At 38.9% G+C, this 20,042-nt stretch overlaps 3 protein-coding genes across 3 annotated transcripts; 2 read left to right on the forward strand and 1 right to left on the reverse strand.

Moving 5' to 3' along the window:
* Positions 1–2,760: 2,760 nt before the first annotated feature.
* LOC307257786 (max-interacting protein 1-like) lies at positions 2,761–8,746 on the forward strand (the record flags this gene model as incomplete). Its single annotated transcript, XM_080037105.1, has 6 exons — positions 2,761–2,992; positions 4,066–4,168; positions 4,283–4,312; positions 6,155–6,269; positions 8,233–8,404; positions 8,583–8,746. 6 exons carry the CDS (start codon positions 2,761–2,763, stop codon positions 8,744–8,746), a joined length of 816 nt encoding a protein of 271 aa, XP_079893231.1.
* Positions 8,747–10,870: 2,124 nt separating this feature from the next.
* On the reverse strand, positions 10,871–14,954 carry smndc1 (survival motor neuron domain containing 1). Its single transcript, XM_080036614.1, has 6 exons — positions 14,816–14,954; positions 14,345–14,464; positions 13,629–13,771; positions 12,972–13,127; positions 12,353–12,506; positions 10,871–11,497 (listed from the first exon to the last, which is right to left on the reverse strand). Exons 2-6 carry the CDS (start codon positions 14,462–14,464, stop codon positions 11,360–11,362), a joined length of 711 nt encoding a protein of 236 aa, XP_079892740.1. The 5' UTR covers positions 14,816–14,954; the 3' UTR covers positions 10,871–11,359.
* Positions 14,955–16,268: 1,314 nt separating this feature from the next.
* On the forward strand, positions 16,269–17,453 carry LOC307257370 (alpha-2A adrenergic receptor-like; the record flags this gene model as incomplete). Its single annotated transcript, XM_080036594.1, has 1 exon — positions 16,269–17,453. One exon carries the CDS (start codon positions 16,269–16,271, stop codon positions 17,451–17,453), a length of 1,185 nt encoding a protein of 394 aa, XP_079892720.1.
* Positions 17,454–20,042: the final 2,589 nt, after the last annotated feature.

Genomic DNA, 20,042 nt, shown 5'->3' on the forward strand with positions numbered 1-20,042 from the left:
TACCAGCTAATTATATCCAGTTCTAAGAGAACACACAACACCTCAAAAATCAAAATTACACTTTCTAGAAACCTATTCACACAGCCTCTCTCTTTAAAAGAAAGAAAGCGTCCCCCTAAAACAATGCACTCTGTTCAGTGATAATGACCATGCGAAGCTGTATAATCAGTCTTCAGCCATGATATGAATGGGCGTTGTCATGGTAATCCACTGAGAGGGGGCTGTGGAGACAAAGGGGGGATTTGGTGTCTCCAACAGGTGTTGGGGGAGTGACAAGATCTATAGAGCCTATACCTAGACCACACACACATCTCCTGTGAGATGACATAAGGACAGGAAGATCAGGTCAAAAGGTAGTGCATTTAACATGATGTCCAAATTAAGGAAAATGAAAAAAACATCATTATGAATTAAGACTAAGGAAAAAAAACACATTATGAATTAAGACATCTATGAGCTTTATATTATCAAGAAATAATTGCAGTCATATAAGAATGAGATATAGTTTTTTTCTGGAAATCCCTAGTTTTGTGAATATAAAATGAACAGGAAATACTTTTTTCTTACTTTTTACAGTTGTTATCTAAAAAGCATGACGGATGCCATGTTCCAAACTTGTTATCTGAACAATCCCTTACAATGTGTGGATTGCAATGTTTAGCGCTGAGCTCTTCCATGTCCTGACAGTGATAAGGAGAGGAAGGAGCAGGTGACACACGTCTGGCCTGCTCAAGTGTCCTTCCGTGACCTCGGGGCAAAGTGCAGCTATTGTTCTAAAACAACAGGAGACTGCTGCTGCAAAATGCTTCATCCGAGACCAACATTTTTTATGATAGCATTGGATGGATAAGAGAGATAGCTGTTCATCCAAAATGTCTTATATGGTTACTCCCTGCTGTGTGGGACCAGCTTGGGATGTTTTGTTTTTCATAAAAAGTAACACACACACACACACCAGCGCCGTGTCACTTTGCCTCCTCTGTGACAGCCGAGCCACTGGTGTAATCCTCAGGCTTTTCAGATTACTCCAGTTGGGGTCACATTCTCAACCAACCTACAGCGGGTCAGCTTTCCACGCAGTCGCACGCACAGTCAGTCAGTCTGCACAAGATGAGCCTGTTCCTGGTTAAATGCTGCCGGTGCCCTGCTGAACTATCCACCCATGCCTGACTCTATTTATCTCTCCTACTCCACATGGGTAGCAGTACATGATGCCTGAGTTTTTTACATTCGCATTGGTGTTATGTGGAAGGTACTCCATCGACAATTAAGAGCCTTAATCAATGTTAAAAATACCTGATAGCAGAGAAACACCCCTATTCAAAAATAGACATGTGTTTGTACCACTTAAAGGGGGAGTCAGCGATTCTGGAGAACGTGTGTTGATAAAATCCCTTTTTGTGAAAATCGGTGAATATCTCCTTGTGATCTGCTGCTTGTCTGTACTGTGTGCGTTGAAAAAAAAACACAGTCTCTAAACAAAGTAAACAAAGGGGGGCCACCATAGCTAGCAACAGTTCCGTTAAACTGTTTATTAAAACCAGATATTTTTTCAACAAACACACAGTATGGACAAAAAGTGATTTTGACAACAAGCACTCTCCAGAATCACTGAATACACCTTTAAAGAGTGCTCTCTCTGTTTCAGCGTCCAGATCAGGAGCGTCTGTGTGTGTCAGGCCCTGCCAGGCAGCTGAAATAGACTCCATGGGAGGGTGTGCTCTCTGGCAGGCGTCCGTTACAGGCCTGGCCACATCTGCAGTGGGCCAGCCATCTGCACCTATTGTCTCAGAGGCACAACACAGTCCTGCACGCATGGCTAGCCTCGTAAAGGCAGGCCCTTTCCCCTCTGTCCTCCTACATCCCCTCACAGTGTGGAGACAAAATGACTTCTTAATCAGTCGATAAGGACAATAGAAGTGCACCAAGTTAGAAGTTAACTCAATTTCAAGGTTATTTTTTATTTTTAATACAAAGGGCAGGGCAACTTTAACGGTTACTGATGTACTTTCCCTTCCATTATTATGTAAATTCTGTTGTTCACTGGACTGAAGCAGCTGTCTCATTTTGACATAAACTAACATTTTACTAATTTTATTACTTTGCTATTTATATGATTTATGATTATTTTAGAACAGCAGAACTATACAAACTGCTTCTAGAATCATATGAATGTATTACTCAGAATGTTGGGATGCAGCGAGAAGTGAGCAAATAATCATTAAGTACCAATAATAATTTCTTTATTTCAGACTTTCATATATCCATATAGGCCTATCCAAAAATAAGGAAAATTTACCTATGTCCATTTTGCACCGAATAGTGTCTGCTATCATGTGGCCTACATGCTTTTCACTTTTAAAAGTCTGTTCCCACACATTCAGACATAAATTGTGTGCACAAGAAAGACAGCTCTTATTGTCATAATTATTATGTTCATGCAAATTGAAATAAAGCAGCACTGGTAACCAACGAAAGGAGGCACTGTGTGCAATTTGTTCCTCTTCTGAAATATTGATAATGAGGGTTTATATAGCACAGTTGACAATGAATGCAATGTGCATGCGTTAGTGGGAGGGATTATCCACCAAGTAGGGCAAGTGGCTGAGGCGGAGGACTGCAATTCCATCGAGCCTAGTTCATTTCAGTCATCCGCTCTGTGCACACACACGGGACAAGGAGAAACATTTCAGCGCTGCTTAGGCTATTTGTCAAAGCCCCCCCTGCCAAAAAACAAAACGACAAAAGCCTGAAGTGAAAATGGTAAAGTACATGCGACAACACAGCGAGCTGAAACACGAAGAAGAGGTCCTGTCGGAGTCTGATGCGTCCATGGATCAGCAGGATTTCGGAGAGATGTCCGACTATTCTTTCAGCGACGTTTTATACTCCAAAGGTTCCGCAATGGACCAAATCGGCACTTTCATGAAGAACGTGCAAGTGCTGCTCGATGCTGCAAATTACATAGAAAATATCGAGAAGAGCAGCGGAAGTAAGTAAACACGGGCTGTACGGGATATTATTAACACGTAATGCGCCGAGCAGACAACAATAGAGGCGAAGGCGACAAAAGACGCGCAGCGGACAGACGAACTGGTCTCGAAGGCAGCCAATGATACACCTGCTACTGAAAACTGTAGGCTGATAGACCTTACACTTGAAAAATATCACATATTGAAAATAAGTCGTAGTAATTGCCTACATTTTGAAATTCAGGAAGCAATGGCATCGACTTAGACAGATTATATTGCAACAATAGCCTGCAGCTAAATGTTCTGCTCCCATTAAAACTGGGCTTTTGCATTCTTGATTTCACACGACGCAATCCAGTATTTTCATTATTTTAAAAATAGTTTGCATATGTGAACTTTTAGGTTAGCCTAGACATTTGCAGTATTTGAGAATTTCCAATCTGATATTTTATCACAGTTTATCTCCTTTCCCGATTAGGCTACTCCTACATTGCATTATAGCATCCACTCAAGAATATCGCCCCCACGGACTCTGTTGCACAGACAATTCTTTTCATTTAGTTTTTTCCACTAAAACTATCCAATTCAAAGCCCTCCTATCATCCTCAGATGCAGCTGCTGCTTCCTTGTATGTGTTGTTCACATGGTTTCCACATGGAACAAATTGTAAAGTTTTCATTGGTCGGCCCACATGTTCCCAGCGCTAGAGTCACTGCAGATAGCCAATCGAATGCAGGTTCAAGTCTGACGTCGTATGTTACTGGGATGTAGTGTTCATGGGAAATGTAGGCCTAGGCTCTATTTTAAGCAACAGTGAGAATACAGTAGAATAACATGTATGACTGTATATTGCTATATTAACATTGTCAAAGAAGGGTTGTTGCAGTGGTCTATAACAGTGAATTTAAGTTATTTGAATTGTAATTCCAAGGATGTGTTGTTGCCCAAAGTCACACATTTAAATGTAAGTTTGAATTTAGGCCAGATAAAGACACATGCTTCATGCAAATCCAAGCCTTCAGAAGGCCTTTAGCTTGTAGCACAACTGTACAATCTATTCAGGCTAATCCTCTTGATCTTTTCTCATCACCAGAATGTGAGCATGGGTATGCTTCGACGTACCCTGCGACCCAGGCTGTACATCAACAGAAACAGCGTAAATTCAAGAACAGGAAATTGGACAATATTCTGAACAGGTAGGATTACATTAAAAAAAATCTTCAAATATAGTAGAATATATATTGTATTTGTTGTATTTTGCATGATTAAGACTTGAGTAACAGTTTGGTTTTCATTTATAATTTCAACAGGTCAGCACACAATGAGCTGGAAAAAAATAGGTGAGTAAAACAAGATTTAATAGGTAATTTGTATGCATGTCTGTGAACATACACATACAGAACTGAAAGACTACACTGAGGGATAATAAAATACATGAAAACAAAGCGCAATGAAGATAGTGAAATATTGAGATTAGCTCAGTAGTCTCAGATGTTAACCTCAATCTATTTTTTCTCTTTATGCATAAAAAGTTCTAAATGCGGATGTGCAAAAGTCATACAGAAGAGAGAGAAAGACACAATTGCCACTGCTTTTAAACTGCTATAGCAAATGAGGTACACATGGAGGTTATTTTATAAGCCAGCTATCTCAAAATGGAGCTTCAAGCTGATAAACCACAGGCTTTCTCCATTGTGCCAGGTTTACATATCTTGGTGCTATGCCAAATATGTTGACCAAACCATTCCAAAGCCAGATGTACTGACGGCCTATAAATCAACTCATTATCATCACATGATTTAAAATAAGGCTTTCTTACACTATACGTACACTATAGCAGCATGCCTTTTTGCAAGGCAAATATAGGGAGGTCTAAACTAGCCTCAGTAGCAGCACTGTTCCTGAAGGACATGCAGATATTTCCCCAGTCAGCAAATGGTAACAGTCTGTTTCCAGACAACCAGGCTCCTTCCTGAGAGATTTTCAGCTGCAAACCCAACAGCAGCTTGCCTCTATTGCTCCAGGATGAGACAGCCTCTGCTTGGAGCAGGAAAATAAATGTCAGGGCATATCTATTCTTATGCATTTATGCCTTATTAACCCTCATGAGCTAACCATGTGCAGGAGAATCTTGGTTTGAGAGATGCAGTAACCAATGAGGAAAATTTAATCCTCAAGGGGAAGCCTTGTTTCGCATTGGACCATCCTTTTTTTTTTAAATAACAAAATGGTGGCCAATGCAGAGAGAAGAGATGACATCACAACTTGACCTACATTTACTCCTTTATTTGAAAGGCTATGATTGTCCTTTGCCAGTTGCTGAATTAATTTTGACCACGGACCTAGAGGCCTTGTCGGATGAGAAACAGAGTACCGGGTCTAGGGCCAGACGGATCCATATGTAATTGCAAAATAATACGATGGTGTTGCTAACTGGCAAAATGGATAAACAGATAAATGAGGTGCCTGAATACCTTGACTGTTACATTGCTCATCACATACTTAAAGGCCTACTTCACCGGTGGGAATATGAAGGTGTATTGAATTCTGAGATCCTATGTAGTATAAATGTGCAAAAAAAAAAAAATCGGTTCATCCTAGCCTGAGAAAAGGCAGAAAGAGTGTTTTTTTTAACCCTATATTAATCTTACTGTGACATCACAGTAAGATAAATATAGGGTTAAAAAAAAATTACTTTGTAAATATTACTGTGATGTCACAGTAGGAGAAATCACAGTAATATTTACAAAGTAAGGTTTTTTTTTTAACCCTATATTTATCTTACTGTGATGTCACAGTAAGATTAATATAGGGTTAAAAAAACGCTCTTTCTGCCTTTTCTCAGGCTAGGATGAACCAATTTAAATTTTTTTTGCACAATTATACTACATAGGATCTCAGAATTCAATACACCTTCATATTCAAACCGGTGAAGTAGGCCTTTAATGACACCTTAAATAGAATTGATCAGGACCAATCAAATAGTTGGTAGCCTTAACTATCACAATACTAATCAAATTGGTTAGGGAAGTAATATAATAATGCAACTTAATCAGGTTCAGTGCAGAGCACATACGTCTGAAAAATCATCTTTCTGTTTTTTATTATGTGTACTTGTTGTGCAAATCACATTGCTCTATGTATGTCGTCAAAATGACCCTTTTTGTTCCTCCCTCCCACAGAAGAGCACATCTCCGCCTGTGTTTGGAGAGGTTGAAGTCCCTCATCCCTCTGGGACCAGAGTGCAGTCGGCACACCACACTGGGACTGCTCAACAAGGCCAAATCACATATCAAGGTGTGGTAGTCTGGCAACTCCTGTAGTATAACGCTCAAGAGTAATGACGTCAACGTATTTGCATGGTATATAGTGTTCCAATTGCTTCTTTTTCCTGACTGGCCATGTGTTAATAGTAACAGTTAAATACATAGCAGCGTGTCTAATGAGCTGACAAGGTATAAACACAAAGACACTTTTTGTGAACTATTAAGGTCACTTTCATGCCAGAACTTAATATTAAGCGCGGCACACATCATTTATGGCAAACTGACACCAGTTTGGTGCTCAATTGTTATCACCTCAAATTCTAAGTGGTAAATGACATATTGACAAAGTAAAAGCAAGTAGTCAGTTTTTTCAGAACCATTGGATAAACTGCACCTTAAGGCACTTTTGCCACAACATTAGGACACTATGGTTGCTGGCATCTGCTTTGTTATTTCAGTTTGTCCTTCCCTTTTAACAAAGCTCCCATTGGCTTTTGCTTGGACTATCCTTTGTAGGATATTGAGTCTTGGTTGAGGTCTTGTGTCTCTCGCACTGCAGGACATTGTGAATCTTACAATGACCCTTGGGCTTGAGAGCACAAAATATGTCTTGGCTGTGAAACCTGCCTTCCTGAATGGACCATTGAGTGTATCTGAACTGCCTGAGTCTGACGATAGGGACCAATGATTTTGTAGCTTCTAAACATCAAGCACTAAACACTGAGGCTCCCTGATGGTTGCAGTTACACTAAAGACACGTTTTTTTGGGAGGGAAATATTGGATTTTCTTAAGCTCAGTGTGTGCAGGGTCCAGCAGTGGGAAGCAGTCGACGGATGACTAAGGTCTGCAATAAAAAAACAATCCTTGCAGCAATCGGTGGGAGTTTATCACTTTGGGGGGTGATGGATAAAAGTAACTATGGTGTCATCTGTTGACATTGGACTGTTTGAAGTCCAGGAAATATGGCTTCTGAGAGCTGCTGTGTATTTTTGTAACCAGAGGTTATGAGTGGTGCAGCTGCATCCAGCAACAAACTCACAACTGCAGGAAGTAAAAATAAGTAACACCCTGTATTGTGCTACAGGAAAAGCATGGATAAGTGCTACTCTCACTATACCAAACTAAATGCTCTGCCATTTTACTGCATTTTTGATTATAGAACACATACAAACCTTTTCAAAGATTGCTTAATACTTTCAGCACTTGTAGAATGTATTCTTGTTCACAAAAACCCCTTATGGTATATTTGTGTGTGAGAATATAACACTTGAATACTTAACATTTATTGATATATAAGCAAATGGTATGCCATATTAATGTAAGTTCAACAAATGCTCCAAACCAGAAAAACATCTTCAAACATGTATTCATAAGGAATTTGTGCTGGCATGCAAATATCTTCCTTATGGCACAGTCATTTAGAAAATCAACATGGGAGACAGAGGAAATTAACCATTCATGGCAGCGGATACAATACAGCAAATGGTGCCACTGTGAAAAACAACAATGTCTATATACTGTATATATACCAAGGTACCGAGGTACCAAAGTAGGGGAACGGGTAAGGTGGTAGTAGAAGTTGTAGTAAACAAATACATTCTAAATGATTCTGCCAAATGCAGGACAACATACCAAACTTATTTCTACTTCACACAGACACCAGCTTTTCCTCTAGAATCCCATGAGCAACTTTCTATCCTTGTGTGTTGAATAATTTATTAGAATGCACAGGGGGCGTACACATTTGACAGCAGCCAACAACTACACATTAACATCACAACCTTGCAGACAAGACAAGTTCACCATCCTCTCATTCATATAGTATGTTATTCATGGGGAACATGTAAGAGGTGTAGTCATAATGGTGTCATATAGTGCAAAATAATTCATGTAAACACCACATGTGGCACATCGGATCCATAAAACTCTGATCCCATCTAGGTTTCTACATGACAACAATACAAATCATTCTTCTACATTCTGCTGTTTTCAGAAACTTGAAGAGATGGATCGAAGGAGTCAGCACCAGCTGGATACCTTAGAAAGGGAGCAAAGGCACCTGCAGAGGCAGCTAGCCCAGTTGCAGCCTCACGAAGAAAGGGAGAGGGTCCGTACGGACAGCCTGGGCTCCCGCATGGACTCTGACCGTGCAGAGTCTGACAGAGGTAAGGGTCTCAATCACAGCCTTTATAATGAGAGCTAGTAATGCTAATCTGTTTGTTAAAAGTATTTGTCACCAAAACACATACAGAGAGCAGAGTTTAAAATATTTCCACTTGAAGGATTCAGATATAATCAGCATCATTAGTATTAATTTGTGCATTCTTTTTGTTTTTCGAGCAGAGGAGATTGAAGTTGACGTGGAAAGCACTGAGTTCTCCCTTGGAGAAATGGACAGTGTAAGCATCGGTGGTGCTAGTGACCTGGATGACCACAGCAGCCTGCAGAGCTCAGCCAGTGATGAGGGCTACTCCACTTGCAGTCTAAAACTGGCCTTCTCTGCTTAAAGCACCAGCCTATACATTCACATCAGCTGCAGTCTACAGCTCCATTCTCCTTTGCAGTTTAGGTAAACCGTCTCCAGAAGAACCAGCCTCGACCCCACCTTTAACCGACAAATGAAACACCCATTCCACCAGGAGAACCAGCCTTAAGTTCAACTCAATTTAAAAGTTAAAAATGTGTCCTTCCCAAAGCCAAGGGACACAGCAGCCTCAAATGTAACTTATTGGGCAATACAGTTTCTCCCATTTTAAAAGGTTGACTTAACCAATCACCTTTCCCTTAACCAATTGTCAGCTTGAATCTACCATACCTGCACTCAATACTGATCCTGAGGACCCATAATTGCACCAGTGTCCAACACTGGAGGCCAAACTCTTCCTTTAGTCAAGTTGATCCTCCGAAACCAGCAAAAACACAAACAAACTCAATACCAGCTAGAAGATCACCATTGGGAACGTTTGCTCCATTTGCCTTGTAAAAAAACAAGCAACCCTTTTTTCTTTGGATAATAAATCCAGACAGCACTTCAGTCAGTGAACAAGCTAGTGGCAAGGGCTACAATGTCTGCATTCCAAAATGTTTATTACACTTCTATAATCTCTGCTTTAGCTCCCACTACCATTGCCGATCCATGTGGTGTCAGCTCCGCTTGACTGAAATACAGTCTTATCCAAACAGGTGGCATTGTCCACCCTTGTTATTATTCTAATTTATTTTGCAATGATTATAGTATTTATTTTTTGGTATATTTAAGTTTTCCATAGCAAGGTCTTGGTCATGCTTGAATGATTTTTTGTTTGTTTTTCTTTTAATGTTTAGCAAACTACTTGTTATGGAATTAATGTCCACTGAAGCACACACAGTGCTATAGGTTGAATGCATTACTCAATGGTGTTTCTTTTGAAAAAACAAAACATCTGTGTGCATATTCTATTTGATATGATATTTAGACAGTAATAAGCTATCCTCCACTTGTCCAAGCACAAGGCTCAAGCAATAATATGTCCAGTTTTATCATATATTCAATGTTTGCTGCATTCAGCACAATACTCTGTCCATACAACACCAGATTGCAGTTAACTAGTTTTCCACTTGTCCCAGTAGTGGTTTGAATCTTTAATTATCAGCAGGAAAAATGATTGTAATTGATCTAAAAAAGCTATGGTGCATGTGAGTTCCAATGTAGCTTTTCTAATCATGTTGTCACGTGCTTTGGAAGTATCATGCATGTAGCATGAACAACAGCAGAGCAGATAGAGTCCAGAATACTAAGTTTGGTTTTTACACCAATGTTTAATACTGAATCTTTTTTGTTTTGTGGCAGAAAAAGTTCAAATCCTAAAATTTGGAGCCTTCCTATAAATATTTCAATGTATTTTTGTCACAAAGAATTGCACTGCTGACCTGTTAGAATTAATGAAACCAAATAAGTCATTTCAATATGACCATTATCTGTACTTATCTGGTCCAAGTCCTAAGTAGATCACCACCAAATTGTGTCTTAACATGGGTAGATGACTCTTGCACAAAGTTCCTTCTTACAGGTCTTTTTTTCTCCCCCAAACCCGTTTGGGAAACTATGAAATGCACTACGAAAAAGACTTCTGTTAAGGAAGTACGTCAAAGCACACCCCAGAATGTTTTCTCTCGTGCTTCAATCAGCCATCCACGGTGAATTTTTATCAAAACATGTGCTGCTGGTCCCCTGCTAGTACTTTGTTACAGTTCCTAATAACTGTCCCTGGAATCTTAATAAACGTCTACAACCCAGACATAGTCCAATGTTGTCATTTTGGGTAACCATTAATGTTCATTTATTCAACTTCAGTGTATTGTGTTAAGACTACTGTATTGTAGTAGTCTTCATTTTGTTCAAATAATACATAAATAATTCAGATTTGCAGTAAACATGGACCTTAAGCATTTTGAACTAACAAAGTCAAATGGACCAAACAATAACGTCATGTAACTTAAATGGGAAAATGGGTTGTATTAACCATTGCTGCTCATGCAATGGAGTTATTAATAATTGTTAAGTTTTTACTGCCACCTACAGGACCTGACAGAGCCACCATGAAAAGTAAATGTAAAAAGTGTGAAAATAAGGTGGAAGCAGTTATTTAAAAAACTGAAAACAACACAATGTTTATTTCACTGTTATATATATATATACACACAGACATTAAATGAAAATTTCAGCCATATCAGATCAACAGCATTATTAATGTTCAGACTCCCCCACAATGGATTTGTGGTTTTAAAACCCAGCTTTAAATGTACACACCAAGTCTACAGGTGTATGTTTATACACATCTTAGCAGGTATTTGGCCTCATCGGAACCTGGACACAAATGGCATATTCTACAGCTTTTCTACAACACTACTTCCCATTCCTACAGAACCGGTAATTGAGTTTTGGTGCAGGGGAAATCCCCAACCTTTTAAATGTTTGTTGTACCTACATAATATAGAGGAAACTATATCAATATATCAAACAATGGTGTGCAAGCAATTCCTTTCAAAGCTTTCTTTACTTTAGAAACATAAATGTATAAACACAACGGAAAGCACCGATACAGCTAGTATACAGTGGATTATATACACAATATATCAGGTCACTGTGGCATTAGATGTCTGACATTGTATTTTGACGTGTCATTGTAGGTGGTCATAGGCTTGTCTGCAATACCACATGTTCCCACTCCCACCTTTCCATTTACACTTTCTGGAGATGCAAATATGCTCCTCTTCACCTAAAAAGAAAACAGAAATACATTCATTAATGATTGAAATAACATATAATTCATGAGGATACACACACACACACACACACACACACACACACACACACACACACACACACACTCTTTTAGCAGTTATCAATGGATGGTGTGTCACTATTTTTAAGTTACCAGGCCCACTCATGCACCACACTGTGGTATGCAATACCAGGCTTAGAGAACTTTAAATCAAATTTGACATTATATTGATTGGGACAGTGTTTTCCACAAAATATTTTATGTCACCATGTCAATTCATACCTGTTTAGTCCATAGTTTGACTTTTTTTCTAACAGATGTTCAATATTTTTAAACTAGAAAGCTCATGTAGGATCTTAAAATCATGGCTGTTCGAGCGATGCATTCAGCTGATGAACTGTGTACGCACTGGTTGCAATCAAACTTTTATGATCCCAAAGATTTACTACAAAACTGCAGCAGTGGAAAAATAACAGATCATAAAGGAGACTTCTAGAGCAGCTGCTCTAATAACTTTGGAATATCATTCCAAGTAAAGTGTAAAATGTTTTGGCCTTTGTTGCACCAACTGCATAAAAAAAAAGTAAAAAGTAAACTAACCACGCTGTGAGCCACATGTTTAAACATTTCTACAAAATGCTCTGCTGCATATTCAAATTTTGGCATTAAGATGGCAACTGGGCCCTGTATTTTTTTTTTTTTTATGAACATTCCGGTCCTTGGAACAAAAAAGGTTGGGAACCCCTGTATAAAACTATTGTCCAGGTTCACGATCAATGCACCACTGGTTTCCAGAACTACCCTTAAAATCCATAAAATGTAAGAACTCTTAAAAAAAATAAAACGTACCTGTCCTTTCTTGTTCTTTGAGTAGGCTTTGTTGTTGAAGGTTTGCCATTTTGACTTCTGATCCTCCCTCTCTTGCTCCAGCTCCTTCATCCTCTGAACCTTCTTCTGGGCTTTCTTCTTCTTATACTCTCTCTGCTCTGCTATCTGCTCTTTCCTAGAAAAATAGACAAGGAAGAGAAACATTAAAATACAGTCCATGATGTACACATACAGTACAGTCAAACACAATATAAAACAACATTAGTGTGTCCAACATACAGTATAATTTGAAGAAAGCAACATGCGTATATTTCCAGAGTTGCTGAGGTTTCATTTTGATGAAAACATGCCAACCATCTACAGTGCATCCAGCTTCATTAAATCCCACCATGGCATTATGACGCAAATGGAGATAGCAGATTAGAGATTACTAGTCCTCATCATCTACGCACATGTCCTATAAGTGTCACACATCTTAAAAAGGGGGCTGACCATAATTATAAAGACGGAGGCACCAAACAAAAAAAAAATAGAATAGAGAACATACCGATTAATCCCAATCTTTGCCTTGAATTATAAAGATATGTATATGTGTATGCATGTATAGAGAGAGAGGGGCACACAAAAGTGTTGCTCATACTTTGATTTTGGCTTTCCATCGTCATCAGAACGTCTCCCCTCCTCCGATGGTTTGAGGTTCTGCAGAGGAATCACTTCAGCATTCCCGTATCCAGAGAAGGTAACAGCTGCAGTGCTGTTCTCTCGGTCTATCTCCTCAATCTCAGCTTCATACACCCTGCCAAAGAATCACGTCTGTAAGCAGGTGAGTATGAGCCAAAGACTCAAGCTCTACATAATATGATTTTACCTAACGATCAAACATAATCGTTAGGTAATAAAATTACAGATACTCGTCTTTACACTTGTTTCAGTGTTATGGGGAGGAAGGAAACAAATTAAGGCTTGCTATGTTATGATATCCTTTGTACATGCCACTAGGCATAAAGGGCAGTAAGTAAGTAAGTAAATGTTATGATATGGAGGAAATTACAGCTAAACCAGGTTTCATTTCATGGGACAAAATTCCCTGAATAATACTCATTAGGCTGATCATTTTGTTCACAGGGACATACAAATGACTTGCAGTTTACAGGCCTATTTATAAACAATTGGCAAGGATGGATAAAACACAATCCATAAATATACTACGCTACTACAGATTTAAAAAAAACTCAAACTGCATGTTTATTAGGCATGCAGCTGTAATGTTTCATGAGAATGGGCGAGTGACACTCACTGTCCATCCGAATTCCACACTGCCATACACCTGTCCCCCACCTTCCAGCCGAGCTTTGGGAGGACTGTCTCCGAGGCATTGTTACTGGAAGCGCTTTCAGTGGGCTGTGAGGTCAGGAGGTCTTTTGTCAAATCAATGACTTCCTGTAGAAAAAACACAATTAAAAATGGGGAGTTAGATATTCATTGTAGGCTAGGCAGCTTTTCTCATTGGAAAATAGTAAGCAAAAGTGGCAATGGTACAATAAGGGATTGTATTTTTTTTAAGATACACATTTCAGTATTAAAATGTTAAACAGATACACTTGGGAGGGCTTAAATTATAGTACACACTAATTTCTAGTTAATTAAGTTGGTTTATCTTTAAAAGAATACAAGTTATTTGGAGACCTGCAAATGTATGGAAACAAGGGAAGAACGCAAGGTTTTTATTCCTGTAGAAGAGTGAATACCTAAGAATGAATTTATATGAGGGTGCAAAACTTCAAAGAGTGGACACAACATTTATATGCTGAGGGTGAGTTTTGAGGGTAAAATATTTTGATGATTTAAATTCAGTGGAATTTAATCAAGCACATTAAATATTGAGTATCAAATTACTAGTAAAAATGAAATTACTTTAGCCTCTATTTACGTCCACATGGTCCAACAATATCAGATTCTTAACATCTTCTTGAATAGTGAGCGAATAACAGTTTTTTATGCATGTACACACACCTGTAAGTCTTTCTGGAGTTTGAGTAGGTCCTCATTTTCTTGGTCGGTAGATAAGGCAACTTCTACTTGCTGTAGCTGGGCTTTGTAGCTATTTAACTGTTTCACCAAGTCGTCTGACATCTGTGTTGACAAAAAATTAGACAGTTTTTTTGAAAAAGTTTGCTAGCTGTCTTAGCATGGTCGATAAGATAAACGGTGCGAATGCTATATTAGTAAGCCATCTTGAACTATCGATAACCTAAACGTAACATATAACTTATGTAGTGTGTATTAACTTCAATGCAAAATGCGTGCCATCAGGGCTACTCAAAACACAAAGAAAATACATGTGATTTGTCATAATATACATGTTAGCTTAACGCTTTAACAATTAGCATCATCCTTCGGCCTTCTCTCGTCGGCGTAAATATATAGCTCGACAGCTAATGCTAACTAGCAATCGAAAAACAAAGAGTTAATGTGTAACCTTACCTTAGTAGAAATTTTCCTGACCGATAAATAAAGTGAAGAGTCAATTTAAAAACGCAAATGTGCCAAAAACGAGTGCTTTAGAACAACAGTGCGCTATGCTCCTTCTTCCCGTACACAAATAGAACACGGGAAATACGAGAAATCTCGCGATGACAACGAGGATCATTTCGAGTGCAAAAGCATGGACCAAAGAGCTGTGAGCAGTGTTTATTTAGCGCCCCCTAGCGGTTCTTCTCAGAATGGTATCTACAGTCTTCTGCTGCTCACTTCCCCATACTGACTACAAAATAGTATCATATTCACTTCCCACATATAGTCCTACGTAAAATTAAACACACGCACGCACACACACACACACACACACACACACACACACACACACACACACACACACACACACACACACACACACACACACACACACACACACACACACACACACACACACACACAAAGACAATTCCACAATCAATATCCCCATCATCATTGTCAAAATGATATTGTCCAATGAAAAGTTAAACTGTGCTTATAAAAAAATGTACAGCAACATTGTTTTGCATGTAGTTGACCATAGTTTTGTTTCAAACAGCCAAATGTCTCAGTGCACTTTGATTTATTCTATTTTGCTATCAGGAAAGCAATAATTTGTCTGCCTGACAGTTTCGTTCCTGCAAATGTACTGTGCTTGCTGTTTTATTGCACTAGTGATTGCTCTCTAAAATGAGTGGCACCACTTTCTCTGTAGATTCAGGTATTTTCTAAAGCAATTTTTCTTTTATGATACATCTGAGCATTTTGTTCATTAAATAGAACTACAAAACCATAACGATGGTAGTCTTAACCCATTGTAATGTAATATACTTCATATTATGACATACTGTTTATGTCATAATCAGCTAATGGTTTCAGGTCTGGAAGCAACATCAAATTGCTTTTAAATCTCCGGCAGGACATGAACTCCGCCCATTCCCATTGTCACTGAAGCAGAGCCAGCACCACAGATCCTCAGCGTCAGATCAAGCCCATATAAAAGACAAACTCTCCACTTCAGCCGCACCAGATGAAAAGATCTGCCTGAGCCAGCACTATCTCTACTAACACTGTTTTATGAGTCGTCTTCCAAAAGGACTAACCGGCAAGTTTTTATTCTAAAAAGGTTGGTTGATGAAGAATTCCTTTTCAAACTGTAGATTTATTTTTTTAATTATCTAATGTGGGACACTGGATATAAATCAAAGTTCCCTTTATTCCTTCAATTACTGTTTTGTCTTCTTAATATAAAACTCACTTTTCTTGTTATTTTTCTCTGTTAGTGTCTATTTCCCACTGACAAAGAGGGAAGGAGCACATATTTCTTTCAACAATATCTTCCAGTGAACAAAATGAAAATACTCAATTTGCCGACGCTGTGTTCTTGAATGGATGATATTAATAGACTGTTGACAGCTTCCTGATGCGTTGCCTTAACTTCTCAGACGGAAATGGGACTTTGCCTGGCAGACACCCTTACACTGTGCAGACCTCTGTGCCACTAACGATCCTGGTGGCTATCCTGATCCTGCTAACGGTTTTTGGCAATGTCATGGTAGTAATTGCTGTGATTACAAGCCGTGCCTTGAAAGCACCTCAGAACTTGTTTTTAGTGTCTCTGGCATGTGCGGACATACTGGTCGCCACTTTACTGATGCCATTCTCTTTAGCACAGGAACTGATGGGTTACTGGTTCTTTGGTAAGGTGTGGTGTGAAATCTACCTGGCTTTGGACGTGTTCTTCTGCACCTCATCTATCGTTCACCTGTGTGCCATCAGTCTGGACAGGTACTGGTCCGTCACCCAAGCCATTGAGTACAACCGGAGAAGGACACCGCGCAGGGTTAAATGGACTGTCTTTGTAGTTTGGGTGTTAGCGGCCATCATTTCATTCCCTCCACTGATCACAATGAAAAAGGACAAGGGCAAAAATGACAGCCACGAATGTGAAGTCAACAATGAGAGATGGTACATCATATTCTCCAGCACTGCCTCTTTCTTTGCACCCTGCGTCATCATGATTACGGTCTATGTTAGAATCTACCTGATTGCCAAGAAAAGAACAAGAGCCCCTCCAGGTGAGAGGCAAAAAGAATACGGTAACCCTGGCAACCCTGAGAGGAAAGATGGAGAAGGGGGGCAGGTGGAGGTGTGGGAAGCTAGAGAGGTCAACGGGCTAGACGTGGAGGAAGAACCGTCCTCCTCAGATGGAAATGACACCATCCTATGTTCCCTGATGAAGAAGAGGGGGATGAGAACAACCAAGATGGCTCAGGTGAAGCCTGGAGAAACCTCTCCAAAGGCAGAGACACAGCCTTGTGGGAGAGTGAGCAAGTGGAAAGGAAGGCAGTACAGGGAAAGACGCTTCACCTTTGTTCTGGCCGTGGTCATGGGAGTGTTTGTTCTCTGCTGGTTCCCCTTTTTCTTCACATACACACTCACTGTTGTGTGTGCCGACTGCTGTGTCCCAGTGACACTGTTCAAAATGTTTTTCTGGTTTGGTTACTGCAATAGCTCACTTAACCCTGTTATATACACTGTATTCAATAAAGACTTCAGGAGGTCTTTTAAAAAGATCCTTTGTAAAAGGGAAAGGAGAGGTTTATAAATATGACGTTAATGTATGCAGTAAAGGGTTAGTGCTTGAATGATTAAATGTATTAAATGTATTAAATGTGAAATATATCATGTATTCTGCCTTTGGGTTTTAACATTTTGTGTATTTCCATGGTATAAAATGTTTACGTGATAATATTCAATCATGCAAATACCTAATGTACAGTTTGTTTAACAGGTAGTATTACACTGCGACAACCTGTGAGTTTAGCCTTTGACATTCTACAATGATACATTTTCTACATGTAGCCGTTTCTTGTATGTGAAATTATATAAATGTATCAATAATGTATCAGAAATACTTTCTCTTGGTTTGGGTGATCTGGTTGCTTTTCTAATTGAACGACCATGTGTTTCTCCACCTATTTGTTGTACATATGAAATGCCAATAGTTTGTATACAAACGTGGCCAATTAATTATAGTATGACTGAAAACTGAGTCACGTGTTCTTGGCAGATATTACTCTGAAATAGAAATGAAATGCTAAAATAATGCCATTACTTTGAAGATTCATTTCAAACTATTTGTCAGTGTACAACAGTGCAAACAACAGTGAAAGTGTATGGCAGCAAATGGTACCAAACCAGAGCTATCCCCATGGCACCAACTATCCCCTTTACTCATAACATTGGGAACAAGACAATTATGTGAAAAGAATATTATGCCTGGGAGATACGAGTGGCACAACAATATTGAATGCAGTTTATCATGAATTATGGCCCTTCATATCAGGATATCATTAAATTGTCCCCTGGAGTCAAACTGAAATCACACGGCGATGGAAATATGAGTGGCTGCTACAAATTACACTGTGCGTTTAATATCCACACAAGCTTAGCTATGTGTTATGTTCATATATTTCATGTCACTATTTCGTGTCTCGTCTCCTTTTAAGCACACTTTTCAAAGCCCTATAATTTATTTTTAAATCAAATTTTCTTTAACGATTAAACCAGTAGTATGTGAACCAAAACTAAAGTAGAGTCACCATCCACCATTTCTTTAACTTAGTGAACATTTCCGCCAACCACCTCTCACATATAGAGTAAATAAATGAGTGCTTCCCATGACTTGCTCTCTGGGACTGTGGTGTTTTGAAATTCCTGTGGTACACATGTTAGAGTTCAACTATGTGCCTGAGTCTTAAAATACAACACTTACCACAAGTTGTAAACTATAGACCTAATGTATTTCTGATAAAGTTCCCACGAACAACCTGTCAAGAGAAATTATGAATTGTATGAAGTATTAATATTATGAAACCATTGGTATTTAAAGGCTTTGCGGCAATGAGGATTTCTGGAAGACCAAACTATGTCCGCAAGGTTGTTAAATCATTGCGAAAAAACACAAATGCTGACAGTCTCTATCAAGATTGTTTTACTGTACAGGAAAAATCTGTGGCCCCTACAATAGACACTCCTTTAAATAGTTACACTTGGACCTGATCCAACATCAATGTGTTTTGAAAGACTTAAATGCAGTGATTGCAATTTTGAATGCATCCTTTCATTAAAATTACATGTATAATGAAAGTGGTTGCTATGCTTGAGGAAGAGATGCATACATAACATTTCTAAAGCCAAGCACACATCACTGAACCATAGAGAGATTAAATGCCTAAATACCCATTACGTTACCGGAAAATAATAATGAATAGAAATCATAAAAGTAGATTTTTCAAGAATTGGCTGGTAAATATCTCATAATTTGTTTTCCTAAATGCAAACTGCACACAATTGTTGACATATACAAGTAGTCACATGTTACTGAATGTTTTCAAATCTAGTTTTGGTGAAATTTTGTTTAAGTCTGTAATGCTTTACTACATGTCATTGGAAATTATGGTGGTATATAAAATGTAAACAGTTGGTTGCTTTTGCAAATCTCAGCATGTGTGCACAGTACACACGTCAACTCTTGCTGTATGCCCAGACAACGATTTATTTCCCCTCTCTATGGCACTTCAGAGTGTGATGATTTATGCTTATGACACTGCGGCTTATAAAACTACACTTTATGCTGCTTCTTGCTGGAATTCCCACAACTTCCCCACAACTCCCCAGTCGGTCTTTTCCAGTTCCTTCAAACTTATCCCCGCCTACAACTCAATAAGTGCTCTTTAAAGCTGCGAGTCATGTATCTCAAAGAGGACGGTGGACATAAAGGCAGCTAAAGACCAAAGAGAACCGAACATCCCAGATAGACAGAAACTGTATAGGCTGGATCGAGTCAGACAGAGGCATCATTTAAAATCATAGCTTGTAATACATTTTGTGTTTTGAATTGAATGCCTGGATCATTCATTATGAATAGACACAATGAACTCTCACACTCGGACCATATCTCTCATGAATTGATAAGGATACTCAAGATACTCAGATAATCAAATTACATTCTGAGCAGTGTATGCAGCAGGAGGTTCCTGATTAATTTGCCTCATGCAATCTCTGCTACATTTTCTGCCCACCATTGGATCTACAATAGAAAATGCACTTATGTCTTATTTTAAACCCTCGTTTCTGAAATGTTTTTAATAACAATCAATTCTAACTGTCTAAGTATGCAGAACAGATCAGA

The sequence above is a fragment of the Ammodytes marinus genome (genome assembly GCF_949987685.1).
Source record: "Ammodytes marinus genome assembly, chromosome: 11".
Classification (NCBI taxonomy): Eukaryota; Metazoa; Chordata; class Actinopteri; order Uranoscopiformes; family Ammodytidae; genus Ammodytes; species Ammodytes marinus.